At 35.5% G+C, this 20734-nt stretch overlaps 1 protein-coding gene across 3 annotated transcripts in view; it reads left to right on the forward strand.

The window, feature by feature from the left end:
• LOC144956959 (lysine-specific histone demethylase 1B-like) overlaps nucleotides 1-20734 on the forward strand; it is a 50832-nt gene that overhangs the window by 6589 nt on the left and 23509 nt on the right. For all 3 annotated transcript variants that reach the window (XR_013642049.1, XM_078887809.1, XM_078887808.1), the window contains exons 4-10: nucleotides 1406-1495; nucleotides 2135-2369; nucleotides 6436-6474; nucleotides 17400-17547; nucleotides 18013-18200; nucleotides 19337-19510; nucleotides 19893-19967. Coding sequence is in view for 2 of the 3 variants with exons in the window: in XM_078887809.1 (XP_078743935.1) it covers nucleotides 1406-1495; nucleotides 2135-2369; nucleotides 6436-6474; nucleotides 17400-17547; nucleotides 18013-18200; nucleotides 19337-19510; nucleotides 19893-19967 (949 nt within the window). In the remaining variant the exon portion in view is untranslated. The remainder of the gene's footprint in view (nucleotides 1-1405; nucleotides 1496-2134; nucleotides 2370-6435; nucleotides 6475-17399; nucleotides 17548-18012; nucleotides 18201-19336; nucleotides 19511-19892; nucleotides 19968-20734) is intronic.

Consider the following 20734-nt stretch of genomic DNA (forward strand, 5'->3'; position numbering starts at 1 on the left):
AATAGTGATATCAAAATATATTAATTCTGGGTGGGGTTCCCTACCTCCACAGTGGGCAGGGAGGTACTTATTGTGTCTTCTATCCCCTTATATCTGTTGTCCAACATGCTTTTTCTATCTTTGTCTTGGTATGAGATTGCTTGGTTTTGTCCCGACCCTGGCCGGAGTCCTGGCTGGGAGGGAAACAGTCGAATGCATAGTTATTGTTTTGGGAGATGATATTTTTTCCTTGTAAATCATCTCTCCGTTATGTATTATTATATTTGTTATTTTTAATGTATAATGTAAGCATTTGAGTGTATTTCTCTTTGTTGGATCTTGTGCTTGTGTCTGGGTGAGACTTATAGGTGATATCAGACTAAGTACATTGGCGGTATGCTCTTGAAATCTACATCTGATCCCTATTTGTTCCCAATTCCCCTTTGTCTTTTACTCTCTCTTGGATGCTTTAATTGTAATTCTAGAACTTTCGACTATCCCTTTTTACTGGAGTTGATATAACCTAAATGTGTTGCAAGCGCCGTAAAACCCTTAAAAACAAAAACAACAAACATATTATTTATCTCGAGTCCCTCTTGCAACTTCTTGAGGTAATGAGGTCATGAGGTCAACACACAAACACCATGAACGCTTATTGGCAAGCCAGACACTAAGTGATGAGTCCTATATTCTGGTTACCTGGAACAACTACAAAAGACGTCTAAGTTCTACGTCATGGCACAAGACCGAAGGGCTAGAGCTCAGGTGGTCGCTGGTTTGGATAAGTAAGTAAGTAAGAGTCCTATAATCTCAACACAAACATGGAACACAAGAGATTTGAATATTCATTCAGAAAATTGAGTGGAGCAGACACTTACGTTGATGTTGATATTAATAAGAAAGGAAGAGAGTAGAGAAGTGACTTGACAATGAAGAATAAAAACGTTAGTGACGATTGAGATATTCTTATTGCTCATCATCCCTTAATCCTCAACTTAGTTTAAAAAAGCCATCATCTTGCTTCTTGTATTTTGATAGATAGGGGACTTTTTTGTTATTTTTATTTAGTGTTTTGTTGCTTATATTTTGGTTAACAGATATACAAAACCATTTTGTGTTTTGAAAGGTTTGTCCAATTTTTCTTCTTTCTTCATCTCGAGTCATGGCCCCTTTGCCAGGTATTCAAAGATTTTACAAGGAATTTGAACAACTTGATTTTATTGTTCATTTCTACAGTAATATCACAATTGTATTGTTTATTATTTATTATCATTATTATTATTATCATCATCATCAGCATTATTGTTATTATTATTATTATCATTATTATTATCATCATCATTATTATGGTTGTTGTCATTGTTATTTGGATAACACTTCTCTTAGTCATCATTCTTAAAATGATTTATATTATCTATCAAAACAGTTGTGCAGGCAACAGATGGACTTCTCGCTGGTACCACATATCCATGGGAGAGCACTACTGCAATGAATGCTTTGAGCATTACTACAGAAGGTAAGCTGTGATCGTTGAGGATCCCTCAATCAGACCTGTCTATTTTACTCGAAAATTTAAAAAATTTATAATTTTTAGAAGATGAATATTGTGGTCGCCATAGTTAGCTTTAAAAAATCAACAATTTACTTAAACAAGGATTAAATAACACGTCAAAAACCTTAAAATTATTTAGTTTGGTATCAACTTTTATTTTGAATACGTTTTAATTTTAATGACTTGAAGATGCTCTTGGAGTTTTGAAATTGGTGCCAAAATACTATTAAATTAAATCTTTTAAATATACACACACAAGTTCGGACTTAAGGCCAGAGGTATGACCTATCTCAATTTATCAAATTAATATATAAAGTGTTGCTATTGGTTCTTGGTTGTATATTTTTTCATTTTTGTGCATTTGCATTATATGTATATATTGTCGCCATAGATTCTCAACTTTGTGCCACGTCTGTAAATAAACGAATTTCCATTCTTCTTTTTTTTTTGATGAATAAAGTATATATTATTATTTTATTATTGTTATTATTATTATTATTATTATTATTATTATTATTATTATTATTATTATTATTATTATTATTATTATTATTATTATCATATAGTAAATCAGTCTTGTCATTTATTTATTTTTGTATTCAGTCACAAAGATGGCTATTCAGACTTTGCCAGTTGGAAACGAATGTTGTCCTCCAAGAGTCGGTTGACCCCCAGTGTACGAGGCTATTTCTGTAGTGAGCGACTGCCCTATTGGGTACAATGTCAGCGCGGAGACTGTGGAAAGTGGAGACAACTCTCGAAGGACAGCAACCTCACTCAGCATTTTATCCAGACCTTTCGATGTGGAATAACCCTACAAAATCACAAAACCAATCGGGTGAGTGGCATTCAGTGTTTTTAAAATATTTTTTTTTTGCAGATGTTCTCTAATAATTTATTTTTCCATAACCCTCTCGTGTTTAGATTCTTTTTGGGGGAGTAGATAATGAGTTCCCTATATGGCCATGTCAATCATGTAGACATCCTTTAATGATATAAGCCTACTCTTTGATATCTGCAGTCGTATTTTCTTTTTCTACAGTCACTCATGGCTAAACTCCGCCCAGAAACGATTTCATAGATCCGTCCATCACCAAATTTCAAACTTTTGTTCTCGTGAGTTCTTAAAGTTTTTGACAGAGAACGATTGGCTACTGAGCATCTTGACCTTTCAACGATTCTGACAACTCACATGTCAACAGCCGTCAACAATGAATTGAATCATCGTTAAGGCAGTGGAAGACGGCCATGGAATAGTTGCGTCACAATCGCTACGTTGATGAATAAATTATCCAGGCACGGTTGATAGGTAAAAAAGCCAAATTATGTTCTAGTTACATTTGAAACAAACAAAGTACATCACTGATCTCGTCTCATTGAGATATGAAGAATGATATAAAAATCAAGAAAATTGGCCGATAAATAAAAAATTTGTTAAAAAAAGCTAAAATAAACAAAAGCAATTTTTATAATCAAATTTATTCGTAAAACAGTTGGTTTTCAACCGGTTTTTCTGAAACAAAGACCAATGTACTTCTTTTTTCAAGCTGATTTCAGCAATGTGACTTTCAAATTCCTCAGAATTATACTTTTTACTTTTAGATTTTAGCTTTTAGGCCTATTCAATAAGGTGTTATGTTCCTTGCATAACAATAACGTAATACATTGACGGGGAGAAGCATCTTTGTTTCGGCCAGCTGGATAGATAGCCTATGATTGGTCGAAGACTTTGAAACGCTTGATTCACAATTCTACACGAATGGATGGTGGCGGTAGATCAAAGAGGTGTAACAAATTTATTTACCAACTATTTTTCTTGGTGCTAAAATTACAAAGTAATAATTTCGCATCAGAAAAAATAACTCTGAAGTTCCTATCTCTTTATTACAATAAAATCGATACCTCGAATGACAAAATCGACCCACAAATAAGGGAGTTATAATACAATAATTGTCTTCAAAGTCATTTTTCATCACCAAAGTCGTAATTTTTTTACGGATTTTTACCAAACAAAGTGCAATGCCAATGATTTTCACCCGCAAATAAAATAGGATCCAAATCGCAATTTCTGAAACATATTTTCTTTTCTGTCGGCAAATTTATAAAAATCAAAGCAGAAAACATCCTGCGACAGTGACAGGGCCTGTCACTTCCTTCACAACGATTGGATTTTACTTACTAAGGCCAGTCTTGACTACCCCGCCCATGAATATTTCTGTATGGTTGGCGCTGAAGAAACCAATGGTCTGGTTGTATTTCAGCGGCGTCCTCATGGGGCGCGGGCCCATGTCAGTCGGGCCTTGAAATCGTTTAGGTGTGGTGCCATGATGACCAGTTCATCCAGCCCATTCTACTCCGAGATAGTTCTAATGAAGAAAGAATTTCTGTAGTTTTGTGTTCTTGTCTGTGGGATTTTGAAGCAGTTCGAATTGTTTGTGGCGTATCTCTCAATGGGGTTTTCGGTTATATGGTTGGCGAAAGTGAGTGCTCGGATTTTTCTTTTGTTTGGTCGTGGCGTGAAAAAGGAGTCTGCCTTTATTGATGGTATTTGATCTGTTATTATCTTGAACATGAATGACAGACGGGTTTCTTTTCTTTTGTTGGAGGCTGATTTCTTCTAACATTTTTGTCATGCATCCTGGGGTTCTGCTCTTATAGTTCCCAGTTATGAACCGGGCGCCTTGTCTCTGGACTCTCTCAAGTTTTTGAATATCCTCTTTATTTGGCCGTTGTCGGTTTTTGTCGGGTTGAATCTTAAAGAGTTAATGATTTAGAGTAACTTGACCTCATCCAATTATTAAATGGGGAATTTTGCTTCTTTTTAAAAATATTTTTTTTGATTAAAATTTTTCTTTTTTTTTAATGATAATTCATTGTCATTGTCCATATTATTTTAAATCATGACACTTTTCCTGAAAGTTAAGTTTGTTGTTCATATTTATGAAGATCTCACTATTTCTTAATAGATAAATTTGCATCAGCATCTTCGGGGAAATTCAGTTTATTTAGACACGTTACTTCATTTTACTGAAATATAGATGAGTTGAATGCCTAACAGGCACCAGTGGAAATTTGGATACGTGTGTCCATAAGAAGAATAGATTTGAGATTAATGAGTCAAGGTGACTGTGACTGTTAATCAATAATTTTAAATGGATTGATATTAAAGTTTGACATTTGAAAACCCTAGTTTTGTGTTTTATTTGATTTCACAGATTGATGTATATTTATCTGCGGGTGGTTGGATGGGAGCATCACCCTTGAATCATATACCTATGATGTTCGTATGGGTGTACGATCCGATAGTGATGTCGTTTCTTCTTCTCTTTACTAGCCTATCCTGCTTCTTTGGTTTGTGATTGTATTTTTGACAGGGGATATTTTTTTTTCTGTAAATCTTCTGCCTGTTTGTTCTTGGTTATTTATAATTTAGCTTATGATATCTTTAGGTTATGATTTTGATTTACATTTGTACTATTTTTGTTAGATTGCTTGTTTTTTTGTTTCAGCGGTCTCTCATATAATCTCAATTGTGTTGGAAGAGACCTAAAGCAACAAACAAACAAAACAAAAAAATGTATATTTATCTCTAAGGCCATTTAATCCCCTATGCAAAAGTTGATATGCTTGCCACAGCTCGTTCTTGATGCTGAGGATGGTTTAAATTTTGTCGTTTGTAACATAATATCTTATTACATTCTTATGATATGCTTTACCAAAATCAACATTTCTCTTGGTCCAAAAATGTCTCCAAGTTATTGAGCACGATCCAGGGTGAACTGTTAACCTTGGGTTCAGTTTCTTGGCCTTAGATAGTGAGTGGCATTGAAGGCTGAACCATACTGTGTCTTGTTTCGTACAAAAAAAGACAAGAAAAAAGCCCAGCAATGTTGACATCATCAGTGACTGGATGGATGACAATGATCCCAAATCTCTGGCCTCAGCATTTTATCTTCGGGAAATTGATTTTATAATAATGATTAATGTACATTTATATAGCGCTTCTGCCGAAGCTTCGAAGCGCTTCACATTGACCATCATTAAAAAAACATTATATACTGCAGATTCGGACATACGAACACAAGCTCACACACATCCAATTACACACACACTCACACACACATCCAAAGACATTTCATTTTACTGAAATAGAGATGAGTGCCTGGCTAACAGTGGTGCTAATACAAAGTGAGTGCCTAACAGGCACCAGTGGAAATTTGGATACATTTGGCCTGTCAGGGAATAATGAGGCTGGATGAAGAACCTTATTTAAGCATGGTGAATTCGTGGACATGCCCTTTTAAGATATTCCTAATAATTTATATTAGATTGAAAGGCCCTGGATGACTGAATCTGAGGGGGAACAGTTTTTTTTTGGTTTTTTTTTTTGATATTTATTTCCATGGTTCTGGATTTTTTTTTAGTCTTGGTCTCATACAGCCCTAATCCAGGTTGACTTTACCTTTTAATCATAGAAGCCAAATGTCCTAAAATTGGAAACGTCCTGAATTGGCAATCTGAAAAAAAAATTTAAAGAAAAACAAAATTGGACTGTTTATGTGTATGGAACTGACCCTTGCATTTCCCAGGTTTATGATTTCTTTTTTTTTGACTAGCAATTTTTTTTTAAAAAAGGGACGGAAAAAGCTTTTTTAAGAATTATATTATACAATGGACCAAACATACTGCTGTTTTGGGTCATGACTGTATTGTGAGTAAGGGTGTCCCGTTTTAGCTCTTTGATTGGATTTGATGCCTTTTTAGATATTTTAAAAGATGTTGAAAATTGCATTCATTTCCATACGTTATTTATTTATTTATTTGTTCTACAAATTTTGATGGAATTATAATTATCTTTTTCCCTTTTTTTTTCTTTTTTTTTTTTTCTGTGGCTCAATCATCAGCGAAGCACAGATGATCCTTGCTCTGTTCCAGAAGATGAGGTATGGAATCTCAATGTTTGTTTTTTGGGTTTTTTTTTAACATACACAGACAATTCACTGAAATAAATAACAATGTGAAATTGAATGTAAGCTTCAATTTGATATACAAAAACAGATAAAATGGACGTTTCGGGTTTCCCCTTTGTCAACAAAACAGGATGAATCAAAGAAACACTACAGACTAATGAGACAATGTGGTAGTGGCGTTGTTAAGATTTTATAGTCTTTGATTCATTTGTTTTCCTTGACGTCGATGGTATTGTTTCCATTCTTCTGTGGTCCATATTTTGAAAGCATCATTTAAAAAAAAAATTTTTTTTAGCTCTTTGCTATGATATTGTTATTATGTGTATTCCTTTTTAAAATTTTTAATGAAGAAAATGAGACAAATTGTTGTTTGTTGCCTGTCGCTGGCCAGGAGTTTTTTTTTTTATTTAAAGAATGACATTATAATCTATATCTATTATAATATATTTTGAAAGCATCATTTAAAGATTATTTATTTTTAGCTGTTTTCTATGATATTTTCATTACTGTTTATTCCTTTTTTTTTTGTTTTTATGAAGAAAATGAGACAAATTTTTGTTTGTTGCCAGTCGCAGGCAGGTTTTTTTTAATTTAAAGAATGACATTGTAATCTCCTCAGAGAGTAGAGTGGGTTTCAACTGTCGCAGGCCAGGAGGTTTTTTAAATTTAAAGAATGCCATTGTAATCTCCTCAGAGAGTAGAGTGGGTTTCAACTGTCGCAGGCCAGGAGGTTTTTTAAATTTAAAGAATGACATTGTAATCTCCTCAGAGAGTAGAGTGGGTTTCAACTGTCGCAGGCCAGGAGGTTTTTTAAATTTAAAGAATGACATTGTAATCTCCTCAGAGAGTAGAGTGGGTTTCAACTGTCGCAGGCCAGGAGGTTTTTAAAATTTAAAGAATGACATTGTAATCTCCTCAGAGAGTAGAGTGGGTTTCAACTGTCGCAGGCCAGGAGGTTTTTTAAATTTAAAGAATGCCATTGTAATCTCCTCAGAGAGTAGAGTGGGTTTCAACTGTCGCATGCCAGGAGGTTTTTTAAATTTAAAGAATGACATTGTAATCTCCTCAGAGAGTAGAGTGGGTTTCAACTGTCGCAGGCCAGGAGGTTTTTTAAATTTAAAGAATGACATTGTAATCTCCTCAGAGAGTAGAGTGGGTTTCAACTGTCGCAGGCCAGGAGGTTTTTTAAATTTAAAGAATGACATTGTAATCTCCTCAGAGAGTAGAGTGGGTTTCAACTGTCGCAGGCCAGGAGGTTTTTTAAATTTAAAGAATGACATTGTAATCTCCTCAGAGAGTAGAGTGGGTTTCAACTGTCGCAGGCCAGGAGGTTTTTTAAATTTAAAGAATGACATTGTAATCTCCTCAGAGAGTAGAGTGGGTTTCAACTGTCGCAGGCCAGGAGGTTTTTTAAATTTAAAGAATGACATTGTAATCTCCTCAGAGAGTAGAGTGGGTTTCAACTGTCGCAGGCCAGGAGGTTTTTTAAATTTAAAGAATGACATTGTAATCTCCTCAGAGAGTAGAGTGGGTTTCAACTGTCGCAGGCCAGGAGGTTTTTTAAATTTTAAAGAATGACATTGTAATCTCCTCAGAGTAGAGTGGGTTTCAACTGTCGCAGGCCAGGAGGTTTTTTAAATTTAAAGAATGCCATTGTAATCTCCTCAGAGAGTAGAGTGGGTTTCAACTGTCGCAGGCCAGGAGGTTTTTTAAATTTAAAGAATGACATTGTAATCTCCTCAGAGAGTAGAGTGGGTTTCAACTGTCGCAGGCCAGGAGGTTTTTTAAATTTAAAGAATGACATTGTAATCTCCTCAGAGAGTAGAGTGGGTTTCAACTGTCGCAGGCCAGGAGGTTTTTTAAATTTAAAGAATGACATTGTAATCTCCTCAGAGAGTAGAGTGGGTTTCAACTGTCGCAGGCCAGGAGGTTTTTTAAATTTAAAGAATGACATTGTAATCTCCTCAGAGAGTAGAGTGGGTTTCAACTGTCGCAGGCCAGGAGGTTTTTTAAATTTAAAGAATGACATTGTAATCTCCTCAGAGAGTAGAGTGGGTTTCAACTGTCGCAGGCCAGGAGGTTTTTTAAATTTAAAGAATGACATTGTAATCTCCTCAGAGAGTAGAGTGGGTTTCAACTGTCGCAGGCCAGGAGGTTTTTTAAATTTAAAGAATGACATTGTAATCTCCTCAGAGAGGTAGAGTGGGTTTCAACTGTCGCAGGCCAGGAGGTTTTTAAATTTAAAGAATGACATTGTAATCTCCTCAGTGAGTAGAAGTGGGTTTCAACTGTCGCAGGCCAGGAGGTTTTTTAAATTTAAAGAATGACATTGTAATCTCCTCAGAGAGTAGAGTGGGTTTCAACTGTCGCAGGCCAGGAGGTTTTTTAAATTTAAAGAATGCATTGTAATCTCCTCAGAGAGTAGAGTGGGTTTCAACTGTCGCAGGCCAGGAGGTTTTTTAAATTTAAAGAATGACATTGTAATCTCCTCAGAGAGTAGAGTGGGTTTCAACTGTCGCAGGCCAGGAGGTTTTTTAAATTTAAAGAATGACATTGTAATCTCCAGAGAGTAGAGTGGGTTCAACTGTCGCAGGCAGGAGGTTTTTTAAATTTAAAGAATGACATTGTAATTCCTCAGAGAGTAGAGTGGGTTTCAACTGTCGCAGGCAGGAGGTTTTTTAAATTTAAAGAATGACATTGTAATCTCCTCAGAGAGTAGAGTGGGTTTCAACTGTCGCAGGCCAGGAGGTTTTTTAAATTTAAAGAATGCATTGTAATCTCCTCAGAGAGTAGAGTGGTTCAACTGTCGCAGGCCGGAGGTTTTTTAAATTTAAAGAATGACATTGTAATCTCTCAGAGAGTAGAGTGGGTTTCAACTGTCGCAGGCAGGAGGTTTTTTAAATTTAAGAATGACATTGTAATCTCCTCAGAGAGTAGAGTGGGTTCAACTGTCGCAGGCCAGGAGGTTTTTTAAATTTAAGAATGACATTGTAATCTCCTCAGAGAGTAGAGTGGGTTTCAACTGTCGCAGGCCAGGAGGTTTTTTAAATTTAAAGAATGACATTGTAATCTCTCAGAGAGTAGAGTGGGTTCAACTGTCGCAGCCAGGAGGTTTTTTAAATTTAAAGAATGCCATTGTAATCTCCTCAGAGAGTAGAGTGGGTTTCAACTGTCGCAGGCAGAGGTTTTTTAAATTTAAAGAATGACATTGTAATCTCCTCAGAGAGTAGGTGGGTTCAACTGTCGCAGGCAGGAGGTTTTAATTTAAAGAACATTGATTCTAGAAGAGAGGTTTCAACTGTGCAGGCCAGGGGTTAATTTAAGAATGACATGTAATTCTCGAGAGTAGAGGGGTTTAACTGTGAGGCCAGGAGGTTTTTAATTTAAGAACATTGTATTCAGAGGTAGAGTGGGTTTCAATGGAGGCAGGTTTTTTAAATTAAAGCTTGTAATTCCGAGAGTAGATGGTTACTGCGCGGCAGGGTTTAATTTAAGAATGCTTTATCTCTGGAGTGAGGGTTCACTGGCAGAGTTTTTTAATTAAGAATGATTGTAATTCCTAGAGGTGAGGGGTTTCACGTCGAGGCCAGAGGTTTTTAAATTAAGAATGAATTGTAATCTAGAGGTGGGGTTAACTTCGAGAGGAGTTTTAAATTTAAAAATGATTGTATCTCTCGAGAGTAGGTGGGTTTCAACTTGAGGCAGGAGGTTTTAAATTAAAGAAGACATGTACCCAGGAGTAGAGTGGTTTACTGTGCGGCCAGGAGGTTTTAATTAAGAATGATGTAATCTCTCGAAGTAGAGTGGGTTTAATGGCAGGCAGGAGGTTTTTAATTAAGAATGATTGTAATTCCTCAGGGTAGAGTGGGTTCAACTGTCCAGGCAGGAGTTTTTTAAATTTAAAGATGACATGTAATTTGGAGTAGAGTGGGTTAGCGCGGCCAGAGTTTTTTAATTTAAGATGTTGTATCTCCTCAGAGTAAGTGGTTCAACTGTCGCAGGCAGGAGTTTTAAATTTAAATGATTGTAATTCAGAGAGTGGGTTCAACTGTCGGGCCGGGTTTTTTAAATTTAAAGAATGACATGTATTCCCAGGAGTGAGTGGGTTTCAGTGAGGCCAGGGTTTTTAATTTAAAGATGATTGTAATTCTCAGAGTAGAGGGTTCACTGTCGGGCAGGAGGTTTTAAATTTAAAGAATGATGATCCTCAGAGTAGGTGGTTCAACTGTGAGGCGGAGTTTTAATTAAGAATGCTTGTAATCTCCAGAGGTGGTGTTTCAACGTCGCGGCAGGGGTTTTTAATTTAAGAATGCATTGTATTCCTAGAGAGTAGGTGGGTTTCAACTGTCGAGGCAGGGGTTTGTGAGGTTCATTGGGTTTTTAAAAATTTTTTAGAATGTTTTGTGGCTTTTTAATTAAAGAAGATGAACAGTTTTCCGTCGCCGGATTTTAATTTAAAGAATGATTTATCTTCAATAATTTTAAGTCAGAAGTTTTAAATTTAAGATGTTTCTAAGATAGTTCAATGTCAGCATTTTTTTTGTTGAACAGAGAAATGTTTGTGCAGCGGAGGTTTTTAATTTAAAGAATGCATGTAATCTCCTAGAGAGTATGGTTCAACTGTCGAGGCAGGAGGTTTTTAAATTTAAAGATCATTGTATCCTCAGAGAGTAGTGGGTTTCAATGTCCAGCAGAGGTTTTTATTAAGATGATTGTAATTCTCAGAGAGTATGTTCACTGTCCAGGCAGAGGTTTTTTAATTTAAAGATGCATGTAACTCCTCAGAGAGTAGTGGGTTCAACTGTCGCAGGCCAGAGGTTTTAATTTAAATGCATTGTAATCTCTAGAGATAGGTGGTTCAACTTCGCAGGCAGGAGTTTTAAATTTAAAGATGCATTGTAATCTCCTCAGAGAGTAGTGGGTTTCACTGCGCAGCCGAGGTTTTTTAAATTAAAGAATGACTTGTAATCTCCTCAGAGTAGAGTGGTTTCAACTGTCGCAGGCCAGGAGTTTTTTATTTAAAGATGACATTGTAATCTCTCAAGGTAGAGTGGGTTTCAACTGTCGCAGGCAGGAGGTTTTTAATTAAAGAATGACATGTAATCTCCCAGAGAAAGTGTTTCAACTGTCGCAGGCAGAGGTTTTTTAATTTAAGAATGAATGTATCTCCTCAGAGAGTAGGTGGTTCAACTGTCGAGCAGAGTTTTAAATTTAAAATGCATTTATCTCCTCAGAGAGTAGAGGGGTTTCACTGTCGCAGCAGGTTTTTTAAATTTAAATGCATTGTAATCTCCTCAGAGAGTAGAGTGGTTTCAACTGTCGAGCAGGAGGTTTTTTAATTTAAGATGACATTGTAATCTCCTCAGAGGTAGAGTGGGTTCAATGTCGCAGGCAGAGGTTTTAAATTAAAGAATACATGTAATTCCTCGAGAGTAGGTGGGTTTAACTGTCGCAGGCCAGGAGGTTTTTTAATTTAAGAATACATGTAATTCTCAGAGAGAGGTGGTTCAACTGCGCAGGCAGGTTTTTTAATTAAGAATGCATTGTATCTCCTCAGAGAGTGGTGGTTTCAACTGTCGCAGGCAGGAGTTTTTTTTTTTTTTTTTTTTTTTTTTTTTTTTTTTTTTTTTTTTTTTTTTTTTTTTTTTTTTTTTTTTTTTTTTTTTTTTTTTTTTTTTTTTTTTTTTTTTTTTTTTTTTTTTTTTTTTTTTTTTTTTTTTTTTTTTTTTTTTTTTTTTTTTTTTTTTTTTTTTTTTTTTTTTTTTTTTTTTTTTTTTTTTTTTTTTTTTTTTTTTTTTTTTTTTTTTTTTTTTTTTTTTTTTTTTTTTTTTTTTTTTTTTTTTTTTTTTTTTTTTTTTTTTTTTTTTTTTTTTTTTTTTTTTTTTTTTTTTTTTTTTTTTTTTTTTTTTTTTTTTTTTTTTTTTTTTTTTTTTTTTTTTTTTTTTTTTTTTTTTTTTTTTTTTTTTTTTTTTTTTTTTTTTTTTTTTTTTTTTTTTTTTTTTTTTTTTTTTTTTTTTTTTTTTTTTTTTTTTTTTTTTTTTTTTTTTTTTTTTTTTTTTTTTTTTTTTTTTTTTTTTTTTTTTTTTTTTTTTTTTTTTTTTTTTTTTTTTTTTTTTTTTTTTTTTTTTTTTTTTTTTTTTTTTTTTTTTTTTTTTTTTTTTTTTTTTTTTTTTTTTTTTTTTTTTTTTTTTTTTTTTTTTTTTTTTTTTTTTTTTTTTTTTTTTTTTTTTTTTTTTTTTTTTTTTTTTTTTTTTTTTTTTTTTTTTTTAATTTAAGATAAGTGTTCACTCGAGGCAGGGTTTAATTTAAAGAAGATTTAACTTAAGATAATGGGTTCAATGCGCGCCAGGAGGTTTTTTAAATTAAAGATGACATTGTAATCTCCTCAGGAGTAGAGTGGGTTCACTGTCGCAGGCCAGGGTTTTTAAATTTAAGATGATTGTAATCTCCAGAGAGTAAGTGGTTTAACTTCAGCCAGAGTTGTTTATCTAAATTTAAGGAAATTTGAGCATTGTAATCTCTCAGAGGAAGTGGTTTCAACTGTCGCAGGCAGGAGGTTTTTTAAATTAAGAATGCATTGTAACTCCTCAAAGTAAGTGGGTTTAACTGTCGCAGGCAGAGGTTTTTAATTTAAAAGACATTGAATCCCCAGAGATAATGGTTCAACTGCGCAGGCCAGGAGGTTTTTAAATTTAAGAAGACTTGAATCTCCTCAAAGTAATGTTTCAACTGCAGCCAGGAGTTTTTTAAATTTAAGAATGACATTGAATCTCCTCAGAGTAGAGTGGTTTCAACTGTCGCGCCAGAGTTTTGAATTATAGGTAAGTGTTTAGTGGCAGTTTTTTAAATTTAAAGAATGAATTGTATCAAGAGAAGGTTTAACAGCAGAGTTTTTAATTTAAAGAGCATGAATTCTTAAAAGAGAGTAACTTCGAGGCAGGGTTTAATTAGATGATTTATACTAAGAGTAATTTACTTCGAGCAGAGTGTTTTTAATTTAAGAGATTTAAATTTAGATGTTTTACTCAGAAGAGTTTTTTAAATTAAATGAATGTATCTCAATAGAGGTCAAAGTCTCTCAGGAGAGTTTTAATTTAGAGAGTTTAATTCAAGAGAATTGTTTAACCCAGCAGAGGTTTTTTAATTTAAGAAGAGTTTATTCAAAGGAGTTGTAACTGGGCTCGGAGGTTTAATTAAGAGATTTACTTAAAGATAAGTGGTTTCCCTAGAGCAGGGGTTTTAAATTTAAAGAATGACTTTAATTCTCGAGGTAGAGTGGGTGTACGCAGCCAGGGTTTTTTAAATTTAAGATAATTAACTCCTCAGATAGGTGGGTTTCAACTGTCGCAGGCAGGGTTTTTTAATTTAAAGAATGACTTGTAATCTCCTCAAGAGTAGAGTGGTTTACTCGGGCCGGAGGTTTTTTTAATTTAAAGATACATTGTAATCTCTCAAGAGTAGAGTGGGTTTCAACTGTCGCAGGCCAGGGTTTTTTAAATTAAAGAAATAATTCACTAGAAGTAGTGGGTTTCAATGTCGCGCCAGAGGTTTTTTAAATTTAAAGAATATTAATCTCCTCAGGAGAGAGGGGTTTCAACTTCGCAGGCCAGGAGGTTTTTAAATTTAAAATGACTTGTAACTCCAGAGAGTAGAGTGGTTTAATGTCGCAGGCCAGAGGTTTTTAAATTTAAGAATGCATTGTAATCTCCTCAGAGAGAGAGTGGTTTTCAACTGCGCAGGCCAGGCAGGCCAGGAGGTTTTTTAAATTTAAAGAATGACATTGTAATCTCCTCAGAGAGTAGAGTGGGTTTCAACTGTCGCAGGCCAGGAGGTTTTTTAAATTTAAAGAATGACATTGTAATCTCCTCAGAGAGTAGAGTGGGTTCAACTGTCGCAGGCCAGGAGGTTTTTTAAATTTAAAGAATGACATTGTAATCTCCTCAGAGAGTAGAGTGGGTTTCAACTGTCGCAGGCCAGGAGGTTTTTTAAATTTAAAGAATGACATTGTAATCTCCTCAGAGAGTAGAGTGGGTTTCAACTGTCGCAGGCCAGGAGGTTTTTTAAATTTAAAGAATGACATTGTAATCTCCTCAGAGAGTAGAGTGGGTTTCAACTGTCGCAGGCCAGGAGGTTTTTTAAATTTAAAGAATGACATTGTAATCTCCTCAGAGAGTAGAGTGGGTTTCAACTGTCGCAGGCCAGGAGGTTTTTTAAATTTAAAGAATGACATTGTAATCTCCTCAGAGAGTAGAGTGGGTTTCAACTGTCGCAGGCCAGGAGGTTTTTTAAATTTAAAGAATGACATTGTAATCTCCTCAGAGAGTAGAGTGGGTTTCAACTGTCGCAGGCCAGGAGGTTTTTTAAATTTAAAGAATGACATTGTAATCTCCTCAGAGAGTAGAGTGGGTTTCAACTGTCGCAGGCCAGGAGGTTTTTTAAATTTAAAGAATGACATTGTAATCTCCTCAGAGAGTAGAGTGGGTTTCAACTGTCGCAGGCCAGGAGGTTTTTTAAATTTAAAGAATGACATTGTAATCTCCTCAGAGAGTAGAGTGGGTTTCAACTGTCGCAGGCCAGGAGGTTTTTTAAATTTAAAGAATGACATTGTAATCTCCTCAAGATAGAGTGGGTTTCAACTGTCGCAGGCCAGGAGGTTTTTTAATTAAAGAATGACATTGTAATCTCTCAGAGAGTAAGTGGTTTCAACTGTCGCAGGCCAGGAGGTTTTTAAATTTAAAGAATGCATTGTAATCTCCTCAAGAGTAGAGTGGGTTTCAACTGTCGCAGGCCAGAGGTTTTTAAATTTAAAGAATGCTTTGTAATCTCCTCAGAGAGTAGAGTGGGTTTCAACTGTCGCAGGCCAGGAGTTTTTTAATTTAAAGAATGCATGTAATCTCCTCAGAGAGTAAGTGGGTTTCAACTGTCGCAGCCAGGAGTTTTTAAATTTAAAGATGACATGTAATCTCCTCAGAGAGTAAGTGGGTTCAACTGTCGCAGGCCAGGAGGTTTTTAAATTTAAAGAATGACATTGTAATCTCCTCAGAGAGTAGAGTGGTTCAACTGTCGCAGGCCAGGAGGTTTTTTAATTAAAGATGACATTGTATCTCTCAGAGAGTAGAGTGGGTTTCAACTGTCGCAGGCCAGGAGTTTTTTAAATTTAAGAATGACATTGTAATCTCCTCAGAGAGTAGATGGTTCAACTGTCGCAGCCAGAGGTTTTTTAAATTTAAAGAAGACATTGTAATCTCCTCAGAGATAGAGTGGGTTTCAACTGTCGCAGGCCGAGGTTTTTTTAAATTTAAAGAATGCATTGTAATCTCCTCAAGAGTAGATGGTTTCAACTGTCGCAGGCCAGGAGGTTTTTTAAATTTAAAGAATGACATTGTAATCTCCTCAGAGAGTAGAGTGGGTTTCAACTGTCGCAGGCCAGGAGGTTTTTTAAATTTAAAGAATGACATTGTAATCTCCTCAGAGAGTAGAGTGGGTCTCAACTGTCGCATGCCAGGAGGTTTTTTAAATTTAAAGAATGACATTGTAATCTCCTCAGAGAGTAGAGTGGGTTTCAACTGTCGCAGGCCAGGAGGTTTTTTAAATTTAAAGAATGACATTGTAATCTCCTCAGAGAGTAGAGTGGGTTTCAACTGTCGCAGGCCAGGAGGTTTTTTAAATTTAAAGAATGACATTGTAATCTCCTCAGAGAGTAGAGTGGGTCTCAACTGTCGCATGCCAGGAGGTTTTTTAAATTTAAAGAATGACATTGTAATCTCCTCAGAGAGTAGAGTGGGTTTCAACTGTCGCAGGCCAGGAGGTTTTTTAAATTTAAAGAATGACATTGTAATCTCCTCAGAGAGTAGAGTGGGTTTCAACTGTCGCAGGCCAGGAGGTTTTTTAAATTTAAAAGAATGCCATTGTAATCTCCTCAGAGAGTAGAGTGGGTTTCAACTGTCGCAGGCCAGGAGGTTTTTTAAATTTAAAGAATGACATTGTAATCTCCTCAGAGAGTAGAGTGGGTTTCATCTGTCGCAGGCCAGGAGGTTTTTTAAATTTAAAGAATGCCATTGTAATCTCCTCAGAGAGTAGAGTGGGTTTCAACTGTCGCAGGCCAGGAGGTTTTTTAAATTTAAAGAATGACATTGTAATCTCCTCAGAGAGTAGAGTGGGTTTCAACTGTCGCAGGCCAGGAGGTTTTTTAAATTTAAAGAATGACATTGTAATCTCCTCAGAGAGTAGAGTGGGTTTCAACTGTCGCAGGCCAGGAGGTTTTTTAAATTTAAAGAATGACATTGTAATCTCCTCAGAGAGTAGAGTGGGTTTCAACTGTCGCAGGCCAGGAGGTTTTTTAAATTTAAAGAATGACATTGTAATCTCCTCAGAGAGTAGAGTGGGTTTCAACTGTCGCAGGCCAGGAGGTTTTTTAAATTTAAAGAATGACATTGTAATCTCCTCAGAGAGTAGAGTGGGTTTCAACTGTCGCAGGCCAGGAGGTTTTTTAAATTTAAAGAATGACATTGTAATCTCCTCAGAGAGTAGAGTGGGTTTCAACTGTCGCAGGCCAGGAGGTTTTTTAAATTTAAAGAATGACATTGTAATCTCCTCAGAGAGTAGAGTGGGTTTCAACTGTCGCAGGCCAGGAGGTTTTTTAAATTTAAAGAATGACATTGTAATCTCCTCAGAGAGTAGAGTGGGTTTCAACTGTCGCAGGCCAGGAGGTTTTTTAAATTTAAAGAATGCCATTGTAATCTCCTCAGAGAGTAGAGTGGGTCTCAACTGTCGCATGCCAGGACTTTTTTAAAATTTAAAGAATGACATTGTAATCTCCTCAGAGAGTAGAGTGGGTTTCAACTGTCGCATGCCAGGAGTTTTTTAAAATTTAAAGAATGACATTGTAATCTCCTCAGAGAGTAGAGTGGGTCTCAACTGAGAAATGGCTGTCCATGTGTCGGTACACACCTTACCTCCAGAACTGTCCTGCTGCCCAGTTTTTGAATGCCTACTATCCGGAAGGTGTTGGACTCAGTCCATTGGAATCATCAAAGAAAAACAAAGGTTTGCTTCTATTTACTATATTTTTTTACTTGGATATGTACTCTCTCTCTCTCTCTCTCTCTCTCTCTCTCGATCTCTCTCTCTCTCTCTCTATCTATCTCACTCTTTGTCTCTCTCTCCCTCTCTCTCTCTCTCTCTCTCTCTCTCTCTGTCTCTCTCTCTCTCTCACTCTCTCTCTCTCTCTCTCTCTCTCTCTCTCTCTCTCTTTCTCTCTCTCTCTCTATCTCTCTCTCGATTTGTTTATATTTATGGTTTGTGAACATTTGAGTGTATTCCTCTTGGTGTAGTGGGGTAGACATAATCGTTATGAGCACGTTAATTGGTTATAGCACTATAAGAAGATAGAAACTCGTTTTTTCGCTTTTTTTGTTTTGTTTTGTTTTGTTCTGTTGTCAAGTTTTTCCAGGGAAAGATCTGGTTTCCAATATTCATTCTATTTTTAGAATTTGTAACTTAATTCCCCAGATAAATTTAGTCCCTACCAGCAGCCTTTCCCTATCAATATCAACCACCCTCTCCATGCTAATGGCTTCACCCCTGACATGATGACAGTCCCAGAAATTGAGGCCTTTCCAGATCTTGCCCGGGAGGCCCCATATCTCTATTTGGGCCTTCGGAACTTGGTCCTTGTGTTGTGGGCCCTCAACCCCAAGGTTTGTTATCGGAGTTAAAGCAAAATCTTTGTTTATTTGATATGCTAAAATGAATATAGCAGCTTGAAGAAAGTAAAAAATGAAGACTTAAAAGTCACCAGGATTGATAAAGGCTCAAGCAGATTTCTCATCCAATAACAAATGTCATGCAAACAGTAATGCATTATTATATCTTAATAATAAATAATAATGAAAATAGACTCTTATAGAGCGCACAGTATCCTCAACAATGAGGCTCTTGGCACTTTGAATTACAACACAAAACAATATTTTAAGTACATGACATAAAAAAAGAAGTGTTTTCAAGGATTTCTTGAAAACAGACAATGATTTGGATTCTCGGATGCTCTGTGGAATGTTGTTCAATACAGATGGACTAAAATGAGAAAAGGGACCTTGTTATGGGGACAAGACCAGTGACAAAGTTGGTAATGCAGATTTGCTAACCCTTTCGATTTGATTGGGAAATTCTAATCTTCTTGCCCTGTTTCCTAGCTCTCGATTACAGATAGATTTTCCAGATAAGAGATTTACAGTTGTTATGATGTCAGATGATATTTTCATGATAACAACTAGACACTTCAGTTCAGTTTTTGATTTTATTTAAGGTCTTCTCTGACCCCAACCCTAACATCTTTCTTGAACAATTTATTCTAATAATAAGAAGAGGAAAGGAATAATATGATTTTAGTTATTTTGACTGGTAAAAAAAGCACTTAATCAGTTGCAGGAAAAATAGTAGGCTAATCCTCATAATGGGAAGAAAGGTGATTTAAAAAAAAATAATGTTACCAATTTGGGGTGTCAAAATTACTTCAGTGTGGCTCTATCTAGTATGATTTTTTTTTCTATTCCTCTTACATCTGTTGTTGCTTCAGCATACTATTTATCAATACTTTATAATGAGTCATAGGTATTTTTAAAACATCTCATTGGGCGAAAAAATATTCAGAAATCTCATAATGTGTTTGGGTAGACACCATGAAAATATTCTCTGGCAAGGGTTGACATATTGTTAATTGAGCAGCAATTTTTTTTTTTTTTTTTTTTTTTGTTTTTTGTTTTTGCTTTCTACGAACTTAATGATTTATAATGATATTTTTTTTTTTTAATCATACCATCTTTATTTTTGACAGGAGTGGTTGACCAAGGAAAAGTGTCAGCGTCTTGTGTTTTGCCGGGGACTTGCCAGGATTTACAGCATTGAGTTACTAACTCACATCCTTCACTACCTCACACACACTCAGGTTATCAATGCGGGTTTGGTCTCCCCTCCCACTTTACTTCTCTCGCATATAGAAAATACTCAGGTAAGTATAATAATATTTTGAAATTAGGGGGTTGTAAATGATGCTGTCAAATCAGTATTTTATATCATTTGAAGTGTTATGGGAATGACCAATGGGAAAGGGGGGGGGGGGGGTGTTTATTTGTTCAAATTTAATATTTTTAATTTGTCAGCTTCTGGTATGTAAACAAAACTTTTAGGGGAAATATAGTTTTGTTTTATTTTTAAATAGTGGAACCCCCTTCTAGTAGTAGAACTAAAAAAATGATTTAGAAATGAATCGATTCAGTTTTGATTTAATCGCTGAAGGATATGACTTGTTCTCACTTCCAGGAACAGAAAGTTCCAGACCCTCCATTATTGATTTCTGTGTTATATTTTCCATTCATTTTTTTTTTCTGCAGGATTCTGTGCTGGTGATAGGAGCAGGAATGAGTGGCTTAGCCGCTGCTCACACTCTTTTCTCCCATGGGTATCGGGTAAGTCTAACCTGCAAGTCTACATATTATTCGGATCGGAAGGTCGTGGGTTCGAGCCTTGCTCGGTGCATAGTTGAGTCCTTGGAAAAGACTATTTACTCACATTTTCTCACCATACTCAGGTTAAAATGAGTACCTGGCCGTCAACAGCGTTGTCTTTGTCGGAAAAAAAAATTAGTAACATCGCCTAACAGGCGTCATGTCTCGTTCTACATATTACGTGTTGCTGTTGGTCAGGGACCCCTTGTAAAGCGCTTTGAGCACGTTGCATTATAGACTTACTTTTACTTACTTACTTAGTGCTACTTATGGTTGAATTTCCAGCAAATGTTTTTGTTTTGTTTTGTTTTTTGTTTGTTTTTAGGTGTTTAACGGCGCTTAACGGGATACAACAATACCACTAAGCCACACACACACACAAATTTTTTTTTTAATAAAAAATCCAACCAGTTTTTGTGATCCTTTTTGCAGGACTTTCAATTCTGGTTGGATTTTTTATTTTAAAAAAAAATTGTGTGTGTGTGTGTGGCTTAGTGGTATTGTTGTATCCCTGGTTCGAGTCCCTTTAGGCAATGAAAAGTTGAGATTTTAAAAAAGGCTTATTTACTCACATTTTCTGACTTTATTCATGTATATAATGAGAAACTGGTCGGTAAACAGCATTGTCTCTGTTGAAAATAATTGTAATGTAGGGGCCTTACAGCCGTCATTCTTGATCTACATGATAATTGTTGCTGTTGTATTGGGACCCCTTGTAAAGCGTTTTG

The sequence above is a fragment of the Berghia stephanieae genome, chromosome 11 (assembly GCF_034508935.2).
Source record: "Berghia stephanieae isolate SIO BIC M18660-M18661 chromosome 11, UCSD_Bste_1.3, whole genome shotgun sequence".
Taxonomy (NCBI): domain Eukaryota; kingdom Metazoa; phylum Mollusca; class Gastropoda; order Nudibranchia; family Aeolidiidae; genus Berghia; species Berghia stephanieae.